Source organism: Capra hircus, chromosome 26 (assembly GCF_001704415.2).
Source record: "Capra hircus breed San Clemente chromosome 26, ASM170441v1, whole genome shotgun sequence".
NCBI classification, from domain to species: Eukaryota; Metazoa; Chordata; class Mammalia; order Artiodactyla; family Bovidae; genus Capra; species Capra hircus.
Window position 1 is genome coordinate 35,543,294 of NC_030833.1, and position 15,778 is coordinate 35,559,071.

General features: G+C 38.6%; 1 protein-coding gene across 1 annotated transcript in view; it reads right to left on the bottom strand.

The window, feature by feature from the left end:
- The window catches only part of HELLS (helicase, lymphoid-specific), a 36,518-nt gene continuing 35,265 nt past the window's right edge, over window positions 14,526-15,778 (bottom strand). The window contains exon 22 of the mRNA XM_005698236.2: window positions 14,526-15,083. Coding sequence (XP_005698293.1) covers window positions 14,989-15,083 — 95 coding nt within the window. The 3' untranslated portion in view covers window positions 14,526-14,988. The remainder of the gene's footprint in view (window positions 15,084-15,778) is intronic.

Consider the following 15,778-nt stretch of genomic DNA (forward strand, 5'->3'; position numbering starts at 1 on the left):
CCCTTGCTGTTACAGATACAGGAGTTACCGAATTGTTGCTCTTTCTGTTTTTCAACTGGCAAAATAAAATAAATAAAATTGACATCTCACCCGGTAAAGTAGAAAAACGGAAGTATTTAGTATTAGAACTGAAGTCAGTTTTAATCTGGGAAATGATGCCACCTTGTGGTCTTTTTGCATACTGCACTGTCTAACCATTTTTAGTATTAATACAAATTTCAGGATTAAATTCTGAGATTGTCTTCCAGCTTGCACTTTGAGGGGTTCTCTTTCTATTTCATGGTACTTACTTGCAACAAAGAAGAGTTTGTTTAGGAAATAAGATAAAATAAAAAACAAGTTTTAATTAACTCAGCACTACTATCAATAACAGGAAATCCTTGAGTTAACTGACTCCTAATTGAAGTTCCTTCTCAATTGAAACATGATAATACTAAGTCTGTGGCAGAATGTTTATATTCTTTGGAGAGAAAGGGTCACTAAGAAATAATTTTCCCGTTCATTGTCAAGTGAGAAAAAAAAAAAGGGCTGAGGGACACTTTAGAAGCCGCACTGCCCAGTGGAGCTATTCAGGGGCTCTTGTCCATCAGGGAAGTCTTGTCCAAGCCCAGCCTAGGCCAAATGAGATCCTTCCAGGCACAGTAATCCCAGGCAGGGTTATAGACTGGGAGGGGACAGTGGGTCCAGAGAGTCACCTGAGCTGGAGGCCTGAACACAGAGTTAACAGGTTATGCAAGTTTCATGGCAGTTTACTTTTATTTTTTATTGGAAAATAATTGCTTTACAGTGTTGTGTTAATCTCTGCTGAACAACAATATGAATCGCCATACATACATGTATCCCCTCCCTCTAAAGCCTCCCTCCCTTTCAACCTCCCTCCGCCAACCCCACCCCTTTAGGTCATCACAGGGCACCGAACTTGGCTCCCTGTGCTGCGCAGCGGCTTACCGCTAGCTATCTGCTTTAACAATGGTAGTGCATATATGTCAGCGCTCTTCTCCCGACTCGCTCCACCCTCTCCTTCCGCTATAGGCAATCTATTTTAAAGCAAGAAGAGCTAAGGACAGATTTACAGAGAACCAAGTAGAAAAAAACCCAGGAAGTAGTTGATAACAGTAGACCTCTGGCAGAAGATGGTACAACCTATATTATCTTTCCCTAAAATACATAAGAATAAAAGCAGCTGTTAGAGAATAGTTCTGCTGTTATTTGAAAAGCTTTATTTTATTTTATTTTATTAATTTTTTTTGAGAAGCTTTCATTTTTAAAAGAAAAAAGATATACTGGATTGACAGGGAGTTATCCCTAACAGATGGCCTTCAACAATTTATACTGAAAGGTTTAATGTAGGTAAAGTTCTTGAAACAGTGCGTGGTACTCGGTAGCACTATAGACACATAGTAGCTAACATTATTCTTGAATTGCGGGTGGATGCTTTACCATCTGAGCCACCAGGGAAGCGCAGCATTATCATTAGATGTCACTATAGCTTTTTTTTTTTTTTTTTTTTTTTTTTTGGTCTACAAGCTGGCTTGTGACAAAAAGTTTTTCTGAAGTAAGATAATTTGCTGATTAAAACAAACAAACATCACCCTTCGCATGACCATCAGAGCACGTGATTCATATCTCCCTGACAAAGGGTATAAGTGTTTCACAGTTGGTTATAAACTCACTGTGGGCAAGTGGATCCCCCCTAGGCATGTGCTCCTTTTTTCTTCCTGTGGTCAGTGCAGCCAGGATTCCGTGAAAGAAAGTCCACTTTTTCCTCCTCTGACAATCAGATCCAGGGATGCCCATCCCGGGAGGCACAGATCCCTCTGCAGAGGCAGACGTCGCACGGGGAGGCGGAGCGATGGAGAGATGCCTAAAGTCCTGTGTCTCTTGTCCCTTCCCAGCAGTCCTCAGTCTGCCTTCACTCCTTTTCCTACACAGTCGCTCAGTCAGGAACCGCCTTGGCTGCAAAATGTTCAGTATGTATAAAAGTCATGTTGAAAAAAGCATACAGAGAACTTCCATTTTAAAGAAAACATGTATACGTTCACAAAAAAAAAAAAGTGAAAATGAATTGTCTTCCCCAATTTTTATCCGGGTGGTGAAATGATAAGTGATTTTTCTTTTCTTTCTTTTTTAAAAGGATCTGATATTTTGACCCTGTCAACACAGAGCATGTATTAGCTTAGAAGGAAGCAGGAGAAAAATTATTTGGAAAGAATGGTTTGATTTTTTAAAGACTGTAGAGTTTCTGCACATGTATTTACCAGTCTTAAATATTTTATTTGTCATCAGAATAATCTTTATCAAGATTAAATATTGTAGTCATAATGCAAAGCAGAAAGCCCAGCTATGTGTTGAAAGGACACGTATAAAGACACAGCGGGCATAAATCAGAGTGGGTCTAAGAAAAGGTTGATTTTCAGGTTCTTGAAATGCCTATCTTTTTGAAAATGGTCCCTTTAATATCTTGCTCATTTGTGGACACTGGGGCCTTTCTGATATAGAGCTGAGTGTGGTCAGTTTTGGCAAACACCAGCACCTGAGCAACCACACACTATCAAGATACAGGATAATTCCATTCCCCTGAAAATTTCCCTCACCCCCTTTCCAGGTAATGCCTATCCTCGGAAGAAATCACTGCTCTGATTCCTAGCTCTATCCATTAGTTTTAGCTCTTCTAGAACTTCATAGAAGTAGACATTTTTGAATGATGAAATTGACTTTTTGCAAACAATAAGCTTTAAAAGATTTTAAGATTATCTTTACAGGCAATTGAAAACCCTTCATTTTCAGAAATCTACCTAGTTTACTGTGAGATTAGCTTCATAATTCAAATATCATATATGTTTATATACAATATCATATTATACCTCTTTAGAAGAAATAAATTGTCACTGGGAAGCCTGGGTGTGACTTGCGTCTGTTTCTCTTTAAGGAAACACTTCAAATAAGATCAGTTTTAAATTAATATTACTGGAAATTGAGCATTTTCTTTAAGAAATAAAAAGTAAAAGAAAAGTAAGAATAAAAAATAATAATAAATACAACATACAAGAATGGCTTACAGGATTTAAGGGATTTTCTTAGGTCCAAAAACCCTCTCTGAAGTTGTACTTAAACTTCCTTCCATTTGCTCATTCTTCTGTTTATTCAGTAAATATTTGTGGGAAAATTACTGCATATACCAAGGTCTGAACTAGGAATTAAGGAAATTTTTCAGAAAAAAAAAAAAAAGAGGCCATCAGGACATTTCTCTAGTCAAGAATAAAATGCATACTCTCAGAGAGTTGTAAGATAAGAGACGAATAATGAGTGTCCCAAAAGAGGTAGAAGGATCTGTAGAAATCTGAAAGGGATAAAAATACCCTGCTGTGAGAATCAAGAAAAATTCATGGAAAAGCTGACATTTGAACTAAGCTTTGAAGGCTGGGCAGAGCCAACTAAATATCACAAGGCTTCCAAAAACAATTTCAACTATCTCCGACTGGTCGTGCATTTGAGAGTAAGAAACAATTCTCAATGGTAGTTTTCTTAAACGCCTCAGCTGTCCCTGTTCCCACTCCTTTGCCAGGTAACTTTACAGTGCCGTCCCCCACCCCCCGCCCCGTGATTCTGGGCTTGCCCCAGTGGTTTTCTTTGGCTGATGGGAAATTAGATGTGATGCAAGTAGAATGGGGGTAGTTAGGCAGAATTTATAGGCACAGTCAACCTCCTCATTAAAGAATGGAGCAGCAAAGCCATACTCGAAAGCATTTGATGTAGTTGACCTCACATCATCTCCAGGACAAAGCTGAGAGTAGAACTCTCAAAAATTAACCACTTACTAGGTCACAAAGGATATGTTAATCAACCACCAAAAGCAAAATTGTTATTCAGGCAACATCCACTGATCACAATGCAATGAAGTCAGAATTCATTTTTTTAAGTCTAACCAAAAAAACTTTTTTAATCCACCCACCAGTTGACAGTACTGTTCAAAGTATTTTAAAACACTTTCTAAATAATTATATGTGTGAAAAGATTCTAAAACTAAAATCCCAACTATTTGCAAATGAATCTCAATAAATGCCCGATATTTATCACTATATAAATTGTTTAGTTTTGCATGTAATCACTGGATTATAAGCAAAGAAAAGAAATAAACTCCCTAACCAACTTCAGGGCTTCCCTGGTAGCTCAGATGGTGAAGAATCTGCCTGCATTGTAGGAGACCAGGTTCAATCCCTGTGATGGGAAGATCCCCTGGAGACAGGAATGGCAACCCACTCCAGTATTCTTGCCTGGAGAATTCCATGAACAGAGGAGCCTAGCGGGTATAGTCCATGGGGTTGCAAAGAGTTGGACACAACTGAGTGACTGACAACCAACTTCAACAATCAGAAAATAACAATGTCAAGATAAACCCAAGGAAATATGGTAGACAGAACTGATGTGAATACCTACCCATCAAGTGTAATATAAACACATATACATACTGCATAAAGTATTACAAAAATACTTTTATACAAACTCGAAGGAAAGATAGACAAATATGCAGGTTCCAGAATCCAAAAGATAAAGAGTGGAATACAGAATTGGCCCATAAGCCCAAGGACAGGGCAGAATTATAGCCTCAAAATGGGGCATTAAGTTTTGAAACAACTACATAAAACCTAGGTGTCTACAAGACTGCTTCATTCTATTAATAAAGGATTAAAAGAGCTCCATCCACCAATGTAGAGAAGTGAAGACATTCACTGTCAGTCCAGGGCCTTGGGCAGGGAGAAAAGGTCACCTGGGAGAAATCAGGACTGCAGACCTACATCATACAAGGGGTGAAGGCTATGTTTTCTTTTCCTTGTTGGTTATTTATTTTAAATATAGCAGTGTGTACAGCTACTTTTTTAATTTTTTATAGACATATAGTTGATTTACAGTGTTAATTTCTGCAATACAGCAAAGTGATTCAGTTATATATATGTGAGTGTGTGTGTGTGTACATACATATATATATACATACTGTTCTTTTTATATACTTTTCCATTATGGTTTAATCGTGGATACTGAATATAGTTCTCTGTGCTATTCAGTAGGACTCTGCTGCTTTGTCCATTCCATGCATATTAACTTCCATCTGCTCACCCCAACCTCCCAGTCTGTCCCTCTTCCAATCCCTTCCCCCTTGGCAACCACAAGTCTGTCCTCTATGTCCTTGAGTCTGTTTCATAGATAGATTCGTTTGTCTTTTTTTTTTTTTCTTTCAGCTGCACCACACAGCTTGCAGGACCTTTGTTCCCCAACCAGGGATTGAACCCATCTCCCCTGCAGTGGGAGTGCAGAGTTCTCACCACTGGACTGCCAGCGAATTCCCTGTGTCATATGTTAGATTTTTCTACATATAAGTGATATTATATGATATTTGTTTCTCTTTCTGATTTATTTCGCTTAATATGATAATCTGTAGGTCCATCCACGTTGCTACAAATGGCGTTGTGTCGTCCTTTCTCATGGCTGAGCAGTAGTCCATTGTCTGTGTACCACATCTTCTTCATCCATTCATCTGTTGATGGGCTTTTAGCTCGTTTCCATGTCTTGGCTACTGTGAGTAGTGCTGCTGTGAATGCAGAGATGTATGTATCTTTTGGAGGGATGAGTTTTTTTCTGGGTATATCATGTCCAGGGTTGCTGGATGATATGCTAATTCTATTTTTAGTTTTCTGAGGAACCTCCATGCTGCTAGTCGCTTCAGTCGTGTCTGATTCTGTGCGACCCCATAGACGGCAGCTTACCAGGCTCCCCCATCCCTGGGATTCTCCAGGCAAGAACACTGGAGTGGGTTGCCATTTCCTTCTCCAATGCATGAAAGGGAAAAGAGAAAGTGAAGTTGCTCAGTTGTGTCTGACTCTTAGCAACCCCATGGACTGTGGCCTACCAGGCTCCTCTGTCCATGGGATTTTCCAGGCAAGAGCCTGGTGGAGTGGGGTGCCATTGCCTTCTCCAGAGGAACCTCCATACTGTTTTCCAAAGTGGCTGCCCCAACGTACATTCCTACCAGTAGTGTAAGAGGTTTCCCTTTTCTCCATATCCTCTCCAGCATTCGTTATTTGTAGACTTTCTAATGATGGTCATTCTGACTGGTGTGAGGTGGTACCTCATTGTACTTTTGATTTGCATTTCTCCAATAATTGGCATCTTTTCACTTGAAAGGCTATGTTTTTGTACCACGTGTTTTGGGAAGACTGTCCTGGCTTCCGTGATTCACTAGAAAGAATAGAAAGGATTCAGCATATCCAAGAGCTAAGATTTGTTATAGTGAAAATATATTCTGCATTGAGAAGTTAAAAACTTATGGGATTTCCCCTTTCAAGTAAGATATAATAAGTTGCAGCAGCCCAGTGTTCCTGTTGCAGTAACTAGAAAAAGCCAGATAAAGAACCTGTCATTTCTTTTTTGTTTGTTTGTTTTAAGACACCAGAAAACAGTGGGTAAATGAGAATTACATGAATTTTAACTCCAGAGAAGTCTTGAACAGCATTGGCCACTGTTGATTTAATTTCTGCAATACAGCAAAGTGATTCAGACTGGGAACATTTGCTAATTTGGGGTTGTGACTGAAGATTAAGCTTGGCCCACACAGAGAGATCTTACAAGGGGAAAGAAGAAACCAGGAAGTCTTTCAGGAGCTGCTAAGATGGGCGTGACAGATTGGAAGCCTGACCAACCCCAAAGATGCTAAGGCAAATCTTAGAGGGGAGGGTAGTGGCCTGTAAAAGGCAGACTGAAATTTCCAAGTCTCATTTGTGTTTAGAAATCAAGGTCCCTTTAACACACACGGTTGTGGTGGTGGTTGTTGGGCGGTCGCTAAGTCAGGTCCCATGCTTAGTGCCCCCGTGGACTGCAGCGTGCCAGGCTTCTCTGTCCTTCACTATTTCCTGGAGTTTGCTTAAGTTCATATCCATTGAGACGATGATGTCCTTCAACCATCACGTCCTCTGTTGACCCCTTCTCCTCCTCTCAGTCTTTCCTAGCACAGTCTTTTCCAATGAGTTGGCTCTTCACATCAGGTGGCCAAAGTACTGGAGCTTCAGCATCCATCCTTTCAATGAATATTCAGGGTTGACTTCCTTTATGATTGACTGATTTGATCTCTTTGCTGTCCAAGGGACTCTCAAGAGTCTTATCCAGCATCACAATTTGAAAGCATCGATTTTTCAGTGCTCAGTCAGACACAACTGAGCAACTTCACTTTCACTTTTCACTTTCATGCACTGGAGAAGGAAATGGCAACCCACTCGTGTTCTTGCCTGGAGAATCCCAGGGACCGAGGAGCCTAGTGGGCTGCCATCTATGGGGTCACACAGAGTCGGACACTACTGAAGTGACTTAGCAGCAGCAGCAGCAGTCTTCTTTATGGTCCAACTCTCACATCCGTACACGACTACTGGAAACACCAGAGTTTTGACTATGTGGACCTTGTCAGGAAAGTGATGTCTCTGCTTTTTAATGTGCTGTCTAGGTCTGTCATGGCTTTTCTTCCAAGGAGCAAGCGTCTTTCGATTTCATGGCTGCAGTCACCATCCACAGTGATTATGGAGCCAAAGAAAACAAAATCTGTCACGGTTTCCACTTTTTCCCCATCTATTTCTATCACAATAAATTTCCCTCTAAATTAAGGTTGAACGCTGCAATACATATTTTGACATAGTATGTTTTAAAAGTATTATATTTATGCATTTTTTAATAATCTGCATACTAGCAAAGCATATTTTTTAATTTCATTAAATCTTTTGTTATTAGCTTCTAACTTTATTTCATTATGGCCAGAAAACAGTCTTTATGCAACTGATCCTTTGTAATTTATCAAGGCTTTCCTTTTGGCCTTTTACGTTTTGTCAATGTCCTATACAGACTTGGAGAGAAAATGTTTCCTCTAATAGATTTAGACAGGTTGCCTTATCCAGGGTGTACTTGGACAGAGCAGTGACTGAAATCCAGGTCTTCTCATTTCAAATCTGTTATTTTCTGATATACTAAACCCAAAAGACTGTTTTGTCTTCCCTGCCTCCCAATTTCCATATCAATTGTCAAAATTAACAAGATCTACTCATTGTGGACTAAGAGAATTGCTCTCCTTAAAATTCTCTGTGGGTTCTGCAGTTCAGAAATGCAGAAGATGCTTCAGAATTGCAGCTACATATTCATAGTAGAAATGAAAGGAGTGTAACTTGGGCAGAAAGAGAATCCTTTTCTCCTTCAGAGAAACAGATAGTGTCTTTCTCCAAGGAATGGAGATTTTGTTTTAGTATTTTGCAAGACATAATAGTACAGCTGAAGGATTCTGACTATGGTTTGGATTTTGACTCTTCCACTTAAGCACTATGTCATTGGAAAAGACCCTGATGCTGGGAAAGATTGAGGACAGGAGGAGAAGGGGACGACAGAGGATGAGATGGTTGGGTGGCATCATTGACTCGATGGATATGGGTTTGGGTGGACTCCACGAATTGGTGATGGACCAGGAGTCCTGGCATGCTGCGGTTCATGGGGTTGCAAACAGTCAGACATGACTGAGCGACTGAACTGAACTGAACTGAACTTTGGTATCATTACTGAGATTGTTATTAATAAAAATAAAATGTAGTACTGATGGTGATAATGGAAACTGTCATTTATTGAACATTAACTAACAGACACTGCATGAAATGCATTATGTACACAGTATCCTTTGCCCATAACATCTTCTTTATCCATTCATCTGTTGATGGACATTTAGGTCTTGGCTATAGTAAATAGTCCTGAACATAGAGAGTACAGGTATCTTTTCAAGTTATAGTTGTTTTTTTTTCTGGAGAGGTGCCCAGGAGTGGGATGGCAGGATCATATTGTAGCTCTATTTTTAATGTTTTTAGCTCTATTTTTAATGTTTTGGGGAACCTCCTTACCATCCTCTATTCTGTACCAATTGACATTCCCAAGTCTGTAGGAGGGTTCCTTTATATCCACACTCTCTTCAGCATTTATTATTTGTAGACATTTGATGATTCTGACTGAAGGTGATACCTCATTGCAGTTTTGATTTGCATTTCTTTAATTGATGATGGTTAGTATTTTTTCATGTGCCTTTTGCCATCTATATGTCTTCTTTGGAGAAATGGTCTATTTAGATCTTCTGCCCACTTTTTTGATTGGGTTGTTCATGTTTTTGATAAATCAACTGTACCTCAATAAAAATAATTTTTTTAAATGGCCTACATTTTGAACTACTGAATTAGGGTGATCCTCAGTGAGGTATAGCTTCCCTTGTGGCTCAGCTGGTAAAGAAATCTGCCTGCACTGCGGGAGATCTGGGTTCAATCCCTGGGTTGGGAAGATCCCCTGGAGAAGGGAAAGGCTACCCACTCCAGTACTCTGGTCTGGAGAATTCCATGGACTATCACAAAGAGTCAGACACGACTGAGTGACTTTCACTTCACTTCAGTGAGGTACTAAAGAGCCATGTCAGGGACTTCCAGGTGGTCCAGTGGTTAAGCCTGCATGCTTACACTGCAGTGGGCATAGGTCCATTACTGGTCTGGGAACCAAGATCCCAGATGCTATGCAGCATGATAAAATAAAAAAGCTTGTGGGTGATCTGGTTTTGGAAGTCTCTTTGCCTTTGATGTTAATGAATCTGAGTAGTTTTTCTTATCTGTTCTGTTTGCTATGTTACTGTACTTAGTCTTCAGTCATGTCCAATTCTTTGCAACCCCCATGGACTATATAGCCCACCAGGCTCCTCTGTCCATGGGGATTCTCCAGGTAATACTGGAGTGGGCTGCCATGCCCTTCTCCAGGAAATCTTCCTAATCCAGGGATTGAACCCAGGTCTCGAACCCAGGTCTCCCGCATTGCAGGCAGATTCTTTACCAGCCAAGCTACCAGGGAAGCCCTCTATTCTGTTTAGCACTAAATAAGCCAGTTCAATATGAGGTTTTTCATTTTTATTTAATTATAGGAAACTAGAATTAAATATAAATGTATTTCTTTATCCAGTGTGTTCAGTGGATTCTTCTAACTTTATTCCTGCTGCATGTTTCCAACACGCTCTCTTATACAATCAAGAAAACAGATTAAGTAAACAATCTTGAGATGATGAGAGGCTGAAGATTGGCAAGAGTGTGGCTCTTCGTGAGCTGGAAAACAGGGGCGATTAGGAACATTCTTAATGAAATGTAAGCCTGACAGCTGCAAGGAGCCAACTACTCACACATCTGAGTGAGGAATGTGACTGAACAAGTCCAAACAGTAACAAGTCGATCAATTATTAATTTTGATTCCCTCTGTCACTGCTGGTACATGTCTTCAGGTCCACTCACAACTTGAAATTCCATTCTCTCCTACGAAAAGATTAAACTTGTCTTGTAGCAAATAGTACCATATTCCAGTATCTCTCGTCATGCACCCTAGTACTGTACAAAGATAATTCGTTGGAAGATGGAGGGAAAAAAATAGGAACATAGCAGATAGAACCTTGGTGATGAGATAAATAGGGTAAAGTTAAAAAAGACTCCTGGACCCCACACTCTCAAATGAGTCTGTGCCTGGTTCCCTAGTACAGGTAGTCATGTCAGCAATCTCATTTGATGAAAATTAAGATGAGATTCATATCTTTCAGGTACCCAGAGAAATACTTAGTATTGGTAATGACAGCAGCAACTAAAATCCTTACTCAAAAATGCAGTAGCAAATAGTTACAGAGTAAGAGGAAAGGTCAAGAAACCTGTGTAATTGCTCCTCACCAAAGATTTTCATGGGTACTGAGAAATGTTAACATTTCCCAAACCTGATTAATTTGCATACCTGTCATAGATTTTGCTATGTAGAACTAGTCTATGGTGATGAAAATTAGAAGAGTGGTTATCTTGGGGTAGGGGAGGGCAAACAGCCTTCTGAAAAGAAACACCCCATCTTAATCTGGATGGTACCTACACAGTGAATACACCAAACTGAGCATATTTCTTTATTGAGATGTTATATCTCAATAAAAAGTAAAAATGAAACTTGGCATGCTTCTGTAATAACTGCTATTTTATAAGTTAACTTTTTAAAGCTAAGAAATGAAATCTTCATCTGAGCATGTTAATTGTGTAGGTGTGGATGCCAAGTACTGAAAACAAAGAAGCAGGCATATATTAGTATTTTGTAAACATCCTAAAATACTGCAGAGAAGAGTGAAAGCTGACATGATCCCCCCCACTATCAAAGACTTTCAGATGGAGACTTTTAAGCAAATACTGCAATGACAGAGGAATCTAAAATAGTTAACACAGTTCAGTTCAGTTCAGTCGCTCAGTCGTGTCCGACTCTTTGTGACCCCATGAATTGCAGCACGCCAGGCCTCCCTGTCCATCACCAACTGACGGAGTTCACCCAAACTCATTTCCATTGAGTCAGTGATGCCATCCAGCCATCTCATCCTGTCGTCCCCTTCTCCTCCTGCCCCCAATCCCTCCCAGCATCAGGGTCTTTTCCAATGAGTCAACTCTTCGCATCAGGTGGCCAAAGTATTGGAGTTTCAGCTTCAGCATTAGTCTTTCCAATGAACACCCAGGACTGATCTCACAGGAAGAGATTAAAAAACAAAAAGACCCAGAGATATGTCTTGGGGGCAGATCTGTAGATTGACCTTACTGAAGGAGATAGATTCAAAGGGAGCTCAGGAAAAATTATGGACAAATTGATTTAGTCTCTATGGCTGCATCTCCCCACTGGAACCTGTGGACATAGCTCAGGAATTTGAGTTTTTCAATGTGTATTCACTTCAATCAGATCTAAACAAAGTGTCTAATAAGCACATTCCAGATCATATGAATCACCAACTACCATACCATCAAGTACAGATACCTATAAGTATCAACACTTTCAAATTATATTGGGACCAAATAACACCTAGAAAGTCAGCATTTCTCTTGCATCTGGCTGTCATTTACTTGGCATTGTTGTCAAACTCATGTCTCAGGTATGTACCACAGGACTAATTACGTGTGGTATTTTAAGCTTAGTTTGCCACTTCTAAGTCAAAAATAAAATTCTGAGAAAAAGTAAAAATTTGTTTTTATAATTCACTTTTAAAATTTACCTTTTAATCAAATCCATTTAGAATTAAAATCATTACCTAAATTAGGGATGTAAAATGTATGTAATAGACAAGTTTCCCTGGATTTTAGGTTATCTCTTCTCTAAATGTAGCAGTTATAAACCAGTGATAACAGTGATTCCAAAGAAAGACCAAAAAGATATCTTCAACTTTACTCATAAATAGGATTCCTTGGGTTTGATTTTTGTAACCACAACTGATGGTAAAGTATTAATACATAGTAGGCTATTTGTGAAGATGTACGAATACAGCAAATAGAATCATAAAAACTTAAGCAGCATTAAGTTAAAAAGCTCAAAACCAAGTTTTGAAATAGAGTACAGAATTTAAAGCTAGAAGTGCTTATTTAATGTTTTAAATGTAAATATTATTGCACTTCAGGCTTTTCATAATGTATTACTTCAAAGTTCTAAGACTAAACAAATCAAATTGCTAAGACATTACTGAAAAATTCCATCAAACATGTTTGCCGGGAAATGTCCAAGTAACACTTTTACTATACCTCCCAATACATTCAGGATCTGCCTCATAATACAGAATGACTCACTGAATAATAAAGCTAATCAACTATTTTTCATGGCAGTTTGACCAAGTGTTGGAAAACAAATCCTGGTTTGAGAATACCTTTTCATACAGATGAAGCAGGGAACATGTTTCAATATCATGGAATGAATACATCTGTTCCCCTTGCTTCCTAAACTAACATCTGGAAACTAAAGTAACAGTAAAATGATTAAAGTCATTAAAATCTCAAAATAGAGAACACAACAGATAACACAGGGTTTCAGAAGCTGAAAAATAACATGAATGGTAATATTTTTAAGAGGCTGGATGACAAGTTCATGAAGTTTAGATTGGGATAGTTTATCAGGCAACCAAGTAAAAATGTGAAGTAGGCAGTTGGAAGCGAGTTCAGAAGATTCTGGCTGGAGATATAATCGGAGTCACCACTACAAAGTTGGTATTTAACACATGTGCTGTGCTTAGTCACTCAGTCGTGTTCAACTCCTTATGACCTCATGGACTGTAGCCCACCAGGCTCCTGTATACGGTGATGCTCCAGGCAAGAATACTGGAGTGGGTTGCCATGCCCTCCTCCAGGGGATATTCTCAACCCAGGGATTGAAACCAGGTCTCCCACATTGCAGGCCCACCAAGGAAACCCATTTAATATATAGTTGGTATTTAAAGCAACAAGCCATCAAGGGAGTTCCAGCCTCTCTTGGGAGATTCTAATGAGTCAAATAAATAGCAAAGGAGACTGAGAAAGAGCCAGAGAGTAGGAAGAACCAGACAAATGTGTCTGCTAAAAACTTGGGAACTATAGAAACTGGTTAGTGGAAATTAAACATCTATATGAAATGCCTCTGAAAGATCAAGTAAATGATCTTTGAGGTCAGACTCAAAATGACTCAGAGGTCACTGGAGACTTTAAAAATCTGAATGGAATGGATTCAGGAAAAAAAATGGAAGTGAAACAAGTCAACAGTGAATATAGACTTTTTTTTTTTTGAATATAGACTTTTCAAGGAGTTTGCTATAAAACAAGAAATGGGGCGTTTCTGTTGGCTCTAGCTAGGACAGACTACATCCATAAAAGGAAAGGATACATGTGCGCAAGTGCTGGGAGGTTTACAGATGCAACGTTGGCAACTTTTAGTTCTTCTCTGATTGTTTTTATTTTCTGTGAAGACAAGGGAGCAGGACCAGAGGGAGGAAGTATCAGAAATACGAGGACAGAGATAAACTCAAATGAAATAATCATTTGAGACGAATGTAAGAGAATGGAGTAAGCAACCAAGGTTATGATGATAGTTCGTCAGAGACTGGTAAACATTTCCACTTTAAAAGAAAATCCACTCTGTTGTCAGTTCTTTACTTTGGCTGAATAGTCTCTCGAAATAGTCTTTCTTCTGGGTCCTACCTAGCTTCCATTGCCCTAAAGCGAAGAGAATCTGATCTACACTGGAATAGGCGTGGCACTGAGAGTAACAACCTACACAGGAATGTGTGCTTCAGGTAGCATTCTGCATTTCTCTTCATCAGTTTCTTCGTATACACACAGGGCCTAAATGATTCCCACCTTGGCCTCTATGCTCCTCTGTTATGGATCCTGTGTTACTTATATTCCTAAGTCCTATTTTAACCCCTCCCTGCTATAATTTTCAGGGTCTTTTCTCTCTTTTTCTGTTCCTGTTTTGCGTGGTACCCTGCCACTTCCAATTTCTAGAACCAAATTCTTTTGTCAAGAACCTGTAATTTCTTCCAAAGCCTTCTCTGCATTGACCCAGTGTCCAGATGAAATCTTTATATATATGACATATGTGTAAAGGACTGATAAATCGAAATAGCAGTCAAGACTTTTGGCGTTATTTCACCTGAGCCATTATTTATCTGAAAAAATAATCTGATGAGATCATCTTATAACAAATATTTATTTGGCAAACCATTTTATAGAAATAGACCCTAAAAATCAAACTGTTTCTTATTTAAACAATGCACAGTATCATCCCAGTCTTTCCCCCATCCAAAGTCTACTCCATAACTGAAGTACCAAAAACCCATGACCTGTACTGCTAAAAAGGTGGGTGGGGGAAAAACATTAAACTTCCACAGGAAGACTGTATAAATCTGGCAGTGGTTAAGCACACATCAACCTGTACCCAAGAGTACTACCGAACCTGAAAAATTAACTGAAAATCTAAATTTACTCTTAATATATGTATTTGCTCTTGATAAGGTTCAAAAATTATGCAATGGTACAGTTATATTATATAAACTGATATAATCAAAGTAGAGTGAAAAATGTGGATTTTAACACCAATACAGATCACTAGATGTGAACAAGAACTTTTTGAAGACATTCTTGTAGCTCCAATTTAAAACAAACATTCAGAACTAGAATCTTCAGAATTTTCTAGTATCTTGAAAATCCCCATCTTCTCTTTAACCGGTCCTGAGGCATTCATTTGATCTAAGAGAAAAATAAATAAACAGGTATTCAAAAAAAAAAGTGTGAGAACTTAAAAAGAAATCTCTTATTAAAACGAGAACTGGCCTCCAGGGAACAAACGGAAACACCAGTTTGCTAATCAAAATCACTTCTGCTGAATTTAAGATATACCTAGCAATAAACAACACCAATGTGAATTATATTCTCAGATATATATATATATATATACATGTATTTTTTTAAAGCCCAATTATGGTTAGTTTAAAAGCAGGAACGCAAAACACCATGAAAATGTATCTTTATACTCCCATAGCTAATTTGAAATCTTTTATGTTTTTGTCAACATGATAGCTATTGAAATGAAATTACTTCTGGTTTTAATCTGCATTCTCGGATTTCCAGGGAGACTGAAGCATCTTTTTATGTTCAATGGTTGTTTCTTTAATTCCTGGTAATTGTTTGCTCTTAAGTTGTTCAGTTTTCTTGTTGATATTTATTTATGTATGATAATCATTTCCTGTTTGCTATGTACTGCAGATATTTGTGATCTGTCATTTACCTGTTTATGGTATTGTTTTTACAGAAGCCTTTAATAAAATCTATTAATCTGTTCATTTAGTTTGAGTTCTGTATCCTATCCTAAAACCCTACAGATATTTCCCTATTTTTTAAGTTAAATATTTTGCTTTTAAAGTTTTGATGACTTAATTTATCTA